Source organism: Colobus angolensis, unplaced genomic scaffold, assembly GCF_000951035.1.
Source record: "Colobus angolensis palliatus isolate OR3802 unplaced genomic scaffold, Cang.pa_1.0 Scaffold21, whole genome shotgun sequence".
Taxonomy (NCBI): domain Eukaryota; kingdom Metazoa; phylum Chordata; class Mammalia; order Primates; family Cercopithecidae; genus Colobus; species Colobus angolensis.
In genome coordinates this window covers 2114588-2122528 of record NW_012115266.1, presented here as the reverse complement: position 1 = coordinate 2122528, position 7941 = coordinate 2114588, and the positions used below count along the sequence as shown (strand labels likewise).

General features: G+C 40.1%; 1 protein-coding gene across 1 annotated transcript in view; it reads right to left on the bottom strand.

Annotated features, from left to right (window-relative positions):
* LOC105512071 (histone-lysine N-methyltransferase SUV420H1) overlaps positions 1-7941 on the bottom strand; it is a 39060-nt gene that overhangs the window by 2689 nt on the left and 28430 nt on the right. Inside the window, exon 4 of the mRNA XM_011942329.1 lies at positions 4142-4210. Within this exon, the coding sequence (XP_011797719.1) occupies positions 4142-4210 (69 nt within the window). The remainder of the gene's footprint in view (positions 1-4141; positions 4211-7941) is intronic.

The window sequence follows — 7941 nt, the reverse complement described above, 5'->3', positions numbered from 1 at the left end:
AGGCTGGTCTCGAACTCCTGACCTCAGGTGATCTGCCTGCCTCGGCCTCTTGAAGTACTGGGATTACCAGCATGAGCCACTGAGCCTGGCTTGGACATGACTTTCTTACATGTTGGCCAGGCTGGTCTTGAACTCCTGACCTCAAGTCATCTGCCCACCTCGGCCTCCCAAAGTGCTGGGATTACAAGTGTGAGCCACTGTGTCTGGCCTGCTGGGGTAGAATTGAAAATACTTCTATTGTAGAATCAGCCATAATGATGTCTTCAGAATATTATACCATTAGGTCCATATTAATGCATGATGCAGCCATAGTCCAAGCAAGACAATATTTGTGAACCCCTCATTCTAAAGCTGTGTTTTCAGTAAAACACGTACTATAAAGTTACTCACACTTAATTTCAAATTTTCTTTTCATGTCAATTTCATAAAGCTAATTCTCCCAAAGTTTTTATTAAAAAAAAAGTTTTATTTTATTTTCATAAAGCTAATTCTCCTCGGATTATGGCCAGGTGTGGTGGCTCTCGCCTATAATCCCAGCTCTTTGGGATGCCAACGCGGGTGGATCACGAGGTCAGGAGATCAAGACCATCCTGGCCAACATGGTGAAACCCGTCTCTACTAAAATGCAAAAAATTAGCCAGGCGTGGTGGCATACGCCTGCAGTCCTAGCTACTCAGGAGGAGGCTGAGGCAGCAGAATTGCTTGAATCCGAGAGGCAAGGTTGGAGTTGGAGTGAGCCAAGATCACGCCACTGCACTTCAGCCTGGTGACAGAGTGAGACTCCGTCTCAAACAAAACAAAACGAAACAAAAATAAAACATCCAACAGAAAAAAGGAATCACAGATTGACATTCAAATAAAATACATTAAGAAAAAATATTAGTGGTTCAGGAGAAAAAAATATGTGTCTTCCTCTGACATTTAAAACTGTACATTTCATAAACCTGAATATGCTAAAATTGACAAGTAAGATGTAGCACAAACTCCAGCAAAGGAAGCATTCAGCAGAATTTTTTTCCTAGAGAAGCTATCATACATGCATTCATAGTATTTCAGTAAGATTTCAAGCCACAATATTTCATCAAGGATTATTAGGTGCTGTGTTGTGTATACAGTGGCATATGAAGTGCTATGTTGAAAAACACAAGAGAAGACATGGCCACTGTTCTTGAATGGAAAATGTAATTGGGACTAAAAGACATATATACGCATCAAACAATTAAGCAAGCCATCGATATGCAAATGCATGTTAATATGCTAAAAACTACATTGCTATAGCACCTAAAAGTATGGAAATTATAACTAGGGTGTAAAATGTACGTGGGAAAGGTTTAAGAAAAACACATTACAGGCAGGGAAGAATCAAAAAGAAGGAAGAGTGAGGGAAAGTCTAAGAAGAAGATCTTAATAAAGCTGGATCCAAAGAGTTGACCAGGGTCGGCTAGTTAGCAATAATAAAGTGAAGTACCAGAATCAGGAAGAGGAAAGACATGAGGTCCTGAACAGCTATAATACTGTTTACTGGACAGGATCATTGGAAGACTTCAGGTATATTAATGCACACTGATCCTACCAGGAGCTTACTAGCTACAGGCTCTAGTCATGTTTTGTTTTGTTTTAAATTCAGTAATCCCGAATTCTCACAACTATCAGCAGAACCATCTGAGAGTTCAAACATATCCTAAAGATAATACTGAATGAATGAATGGGGCCCTATTTTCCATTTTCAATCAACTGGTATACAAGCCTCTACAGACAGATAAATGCAAGTCCTTTAAAAAATTCAGAATATCTTACTAGGCTGTCAACACATGGTGTCAGAGAACCACCAAGAAAATAAAGAGCTGCAGAACTGGGAAAGCATCCACACATCCATATTAAACTACTTGTAGCCATCACAGTTGATTGTGTCAAGATGCCATCTCTAAGACATTCAACTGAAACCATTCTTGCTGCAAACCTACACTACATGGTTATTTGCATATGGAGGACAGATAAGACAACAAAGAAGCTCCCAGCTAAGGCATGACCCATCAAGCAATATGCAATATGAAATGGTGGGAAACAGATAACCCATGTTTTATGTGGCAATCAGAAAAGCAATAGTTCACTTTAAGCAAATGCAATAAATTATCCAGGCCGTTAAATGACAGGGCTACAAACGACAGAAAGGGCCAAGCTATCTTTACACGTTCAATGTGAAAGTGATCAATGGGAACATTATACAAAAATTAGTTATAGACCTGGAATGAAACTTGGCTATTTTTAATAGGCTTTACGTGTGTTCTATGCTTCCTGAAACAAGTTCATTCCTATCTAAAAATGCCTTCAGGTACCTTTAGTTTTGTTTACTTTTTATTCATAATGCCAAACAATTTATATGCTGAAACCAACACAAAATAGTCAACTCTTGATTTAGTAGCATTCTGCCTACCTTCCCTGTGTTGACTTTTGTTTCCGCTTTCTTGACTTTATTGCCTCCAACATAAATAAAATCCCTGAAACTATCCCTTGCTACCCATAGCAAGAACCTATATTTCACTGAAACTGTAAGTTGCTGTCCCAAACCTGTTAAAACTTACTGTCACAGTTGGCTGCTATAGGCATGAAATGACAGTGAGGAAAAGGGGGAAGAAAATGGTTATAGGTGCAGACAGGCAGGAGATGAGACAGTTTTCAATAATCCTACAGAAGTATGTAAAAGTCAGCTGGCTGACAGTCCAAATCAAATCCCATTATAACAAATACTGTGGAAAATAGAAGTTAAGACTGTTACACCTATTAGGGCCGGTGCAAACACACTGAGAACCTTAGGGGATTTTTTTTTTCCTATTATTGAACAGAAAAATACCCTCTCTCCTTAACTACCATCACTCTAAATCTCCCACATAAACTGCATAAAACTATCCTTTTACTCTGGCACTTAAAGGCCAGATAATTTAGAATCACCCTTTTGTTCCACAAATGAGGAAAATAAGGCCCAACAAGGATCAGTAGATGGCCAGTGACTTAGGGCTGATGAAGGGAAGACCTGGGATATACCCTGGCCTTTCTGGTTCCTGTTACATGACCTGGCTCAGGAAAGCCTTCCTCACATTGTTTCATGGTTAGAAGAGGATTTAACTTGCGTTTGCCATCGAGCATCAGCACTGGGCCCAGCCAGAGAGAGTTCTAGCTTGTATACTGACAATACGGTGGAAAGGATGGATGCAAATGTGAATTTTAAGATTTAGTATTTGGGTGGGTGGTGGGTGGCAAGGGAGGCAAGAAAAACAGGTATTCGGCATTTCCAAATCAATATGCCCCGTCCTCCCTCCCTTAACAGAAAATTTGCTACTTTAAATCAACCAAATATATCTATTTTTTCTCTTCTTACACTTCTGATCAATGGCTGGTATAAGAAAAATAAAAATGTCATTTACAATTGGTTATTATTAAAGGGGCAGGAAAAAAACATATGAATTCACACTCCCACACACCTGTTCCCCACTCTTTCCAGAGACTCACTTCCCAGGTTTTCTTGCTATTTGGTTTTTCTGTCTCCCCACTGTGGCAGTGAAGAAAAGTTGTAGACTGTATTAGCTGTGCTACTGTGCCCTTCATTAGCATGCACAATCAAAAGCTGACTGGAGGGGTGGGGAACAGGAAGGGGAACAGAAAGAAGGGAGACAGGGAAGGAGAGAGGAAGAGAGAAAAATGCTCAAATATTTAAGATATAAAATAAAACCATGAGGCAACATAGTGAACACATTTCCCCCTCTGAAGAAAGTTTAGCTGCAAATCGACAGTTTGTAGACGCTGAGCAAGTAGTCACAGAGCAGCTCTTCATTCCTTCTTGACCTGAAAATAAACAAGAACCAAAAACATACCTGGCTGAGTCCTGCAATCAGTGCTCAGCTAATCACATGGAGTGACTCCTGATCTTTTGATGAATGATTTGTTTCTCTTAAAATCACCCTGTTATGAAGTACAAGTGGTTTTTTAAAAAATACAACTATTATCAAACTACTTTAAAAGGTTTGTAAAATGTTCTAAAACTCTAATTTATGCTGACACTTCAACTTACTCAACATAAAAGAACATTTTAAAAGGCTGGAATGGGTTAGTCAGTATCTCATTGTTTGTAACACACACTACCTACCTCACAGGGTTGTTGTGAGAAAAACTGTCAGATTTTGAAAAATGCCTTGAGCTCCTCGAAGGAAAGGCGCTATATAAATGCAAAAACAAACAACAAAAATAAAAAGCTATTTGTATAATCTGTACTTGTAATTTCTAAACAGACTTACAATATTCGTTGTTGCAAAAATCTTTAAAACTCTGTGATACTTAAGAACTTTAAGATGCCACGGGTGGGCATGGTGGGATAGAGGCCATGCTGCTGAAATTCTCTGCTTCCCACAGAATACACCTTACCATGAAGTTAGAAGCTTTGAAAACGTTCTTTACGGATTCTAGTCAAGCACTTAATTTTAAAGTGATATTTAAAGTGATTCATACATTAATATCCAATAGTGGATACGAATAATCAAATACATATATAAGCAAAATAAAAATTAGATGGTTACAGCAGTAGAAAGATGAGTAAGGACTGTGCAGGCTGACGTTCTGATTAGAAACACGAAGAAAAGTTCCAAAGAGAAACTCAGTGTCCTGAGGTGACTCCGCTGATGTTTAAACGCTGTCTCCTGCTCAGCTCACTGCTGGCCTGAGTCTCCTTCAGCCTCAAAAAGGGGGCATTACTGAAAGCACTGATCCCTTTCTTACAATATCCCACTTCCACTCCATTTAAAAATCAGAGGTATAAACAACTATTTTCTTCTTGTTAAAAAGAAAAATTTAGGTTTCATAATTGACAAAAGTCAATTAAGTTCAAATTTCTCCCAATAAACTGAAATTAGCATTTTGTTTGTACTATTTCTAAGTATTCACGCTACAACTCTTGTTAGTAAATATAAGGATATATTAAGATTAAAACCTATGGCACTCAAAATATAGCCAGTTTTGAAAATTATCCAATCATTAAACATCTACTGTTTCTTTTTCTTTTTCTTTTTTTGGAAGTAAGAGTCTCACTCTGTTGCCCAGGCTGGAGTGCAGTGGTGTGATCTCAGCTCACTGCAACCTCCGCCTCCCAGGTTCAAGTTATTCTCCTGCCTCAAACTCTTGAGTAGCTGGGATTACAGGTGCACACCATCATGCCTGGATAATTTTTGTATTTTTAGTAGAAATGGGGTTTCACCATGTTGGTCAGACTGGTCTCAAACACCTGACCTCACAATCTACCTGCCTCGGCCTTCCAAAGTGCTGGAATTACCGGCATGAGCCAACACACCCGGCCTAAACATCAACTGTTTCTAAACATTCTTCCTGTTGGTAGACTCAAAGAAGTAAATGGAAGGCAAAAGAGTATAAAAAAGAGAAACTAAAAAGTGACAAATTACAGGTGCATAAACATGAACAAAGAGCGCACTATACAAGGAATAGGTAGAGAGCTTAGAAAATCAAAATCCAAGAGCAGAATATCTTCTTGTCACTTCTTTTGCACCCCAAAGAAAGAGAAGTCCATAAACTAGTAACTTAAGAAGTATTTATTAGCTATTTACTACCCTAATAAAGCATTATCAGTTTTCCTTATTTTCTAAATTCACATTCTAGTAAATTCTTGCTCAAAAGATGAAGAGCTAGAAGGGATAGTTTTATTTTCAAGTAAATTCACTAAGGTTAAATGAAAACATGTATCTTTCACCAAGATTAACGTAAAGGTCATTAATAAAGTTTCTGTTCCCAAATATCAGTGTACACAAGAGTGTAAAAACACATATAAACCAAACACTCTGGTGGGAAGTGGACAGGATGTCCCCTGCACTGCCACACCAGCCTGAAGTGCTGGCATTGCTACGAACCCAGCCTGCCCTAACCAGGGAAGTAGAATCGTCTGTACCTCCACAGGTTATTTTAGGAACTATATAATTAAATGTTTCACTAAAAAATATTTAAAAAATGATTTCTTCTGCAAGTTTAACCAGATTTAATTTTAGATGCTTCAATTTCTATGGGGAAAAATCTTACGCACTGGATGCATTTTAATTTAGGAGTCCTCAGTTATAGTAATGTCTTGCGTTCTAAAAGTATTTGTGTGGTAATCCTGAAGTTTACATTTACAACTACACGGTTTTATGTGAGCCCTAGGAAACTCCTACTAAGATACTTTTAGCAACTTATCACATCACAACGAAACTGAGAGGCCAGATGGTTTAGGACCTAACTATTCCAAGTGTAGTCGGGGAGCTTGTTAGAAATGCAGAATCTCAGGCCCCACCCCAAAGCTACTGAATCAGAACCTGCATTGCAACAAACTCCCAGGTGACTCTCATATAAACTAATTATGAGAAACAAGGGTATAGGAGGACTTTTATAGAAAATTGGAGTGTTTCCTTTTTTTTGTTTTTTTTGATATAAGGTTTCACTCTGTGGCCCAGGCTGGAGTGCAGTGGTGCGAATACAGCTCATTGCAGCCTCGAGCTCCTGGGCTCAAGTGATCCTCCCACCTTGGCCTCCCAAAGTGCTGGGATTACAGGCATGAGCCACTGCAGCAGAAAACTGGAGTATTTACTATTGCAGATGCCAATAACAGGCAGCCTTCTGGAATACGGCACGGGGATTTTAGCGTACATGAAGTTCTGTCATAAGCCACTAAAACTTCCATTGTAATTTTTTTTTTTTGAGACCGAGTTTCACTCTTGTTGCCCAGGCTGGAGTGCAGTGGCATGATCTTGGCTCACCGCAACCTCCGCCTGCCAGGTTCAAGCAATTCTCCTGCTCTCAGCCTCCCAAGCAGCTGGGATTACAGGCACATGCCACCACACCTGGCTAATTTTGTTTTTTTTAGTAGAGATGGGGTTTCTCCATGTTGGTTAGGCTGGTCTCAAACTTCTGACCTCAGGTGATCTGCCCACCTCAGCCTCCCAAAGTGCTGGGATTACAAGTGTGAGCCACTGCACCTGGCCCATTGTAATTCTGATGTAACACTTTCTAAAATGTTTTATATGCTTCCATATCTTGGTAATAAGGCATAATCAACATAACTTTCTTAATGACCCCAGGTCAAGATTCTGGGCCTTTCTGGTGACTTTCTGAATGCCACTAAACTATTGTGTCAGAGTGATTCATTCACACATTCACATTTCTTAACTCAAAAAAAAAAAAAAAAGAAAAAAACACACTGGGGGTGCTACAGGGTGACAAATATCAGCATCTTCTAGGAGGAGAATGAGCACTGGTCTCAAGTTCAATGGGCAAAAAAAAAAACAAAATGGACTTAAAATAATGAAAATTAGTCTTTTTTTCTTTTTTAAAGCTGGAGTCTCACTTTGTTGCCCAGGCTAGAGTGCAGTGGTGTGATCCCAGCTCACTGCAACTTCCACCTCCCAGGTTCAAGGGATTCTCCTGCTTCAGTCTTCTGAGTAGCTGGGACTACAGGTGCATGCGGCCACACGCAGCTATTTTGTGTTTTTAGTAGAGACGGGGTTTCAGCATGTTGGCCAGGCTGGGCTCAAACTCCTGAGTTCAGGTGATCCACCTGTCTCAGCCTCCCAAAGTGTTGGGATTACAGGCGTGAGCCACTGCGCCCAGCCCTGTATCTTTTTTTTGAGACAGTCTCACTCTGTTGCCCAGGCTGGAGTGCAATGGTGTAATCTTGGCTCACTGCAACCTCTGTCTCCTGGGTTCATGTGATTCTCCTGCCTCAGCCTTCTGAGTAGCCAGGACTACAGGCGTGCACCACCATGCCCAGCTAGTAGAGACCGGATTTCACCATGTTGGCCAGGCTGGTCTCGAACTCCTGACCTCTGGTGCTCCACCCAGCTCGGCCTCCCAAAGTGCTGAGATTACAGGCATGAGTCACTGCATTCCGCCTGGATCTTTTTTTTTTTTTTTTTT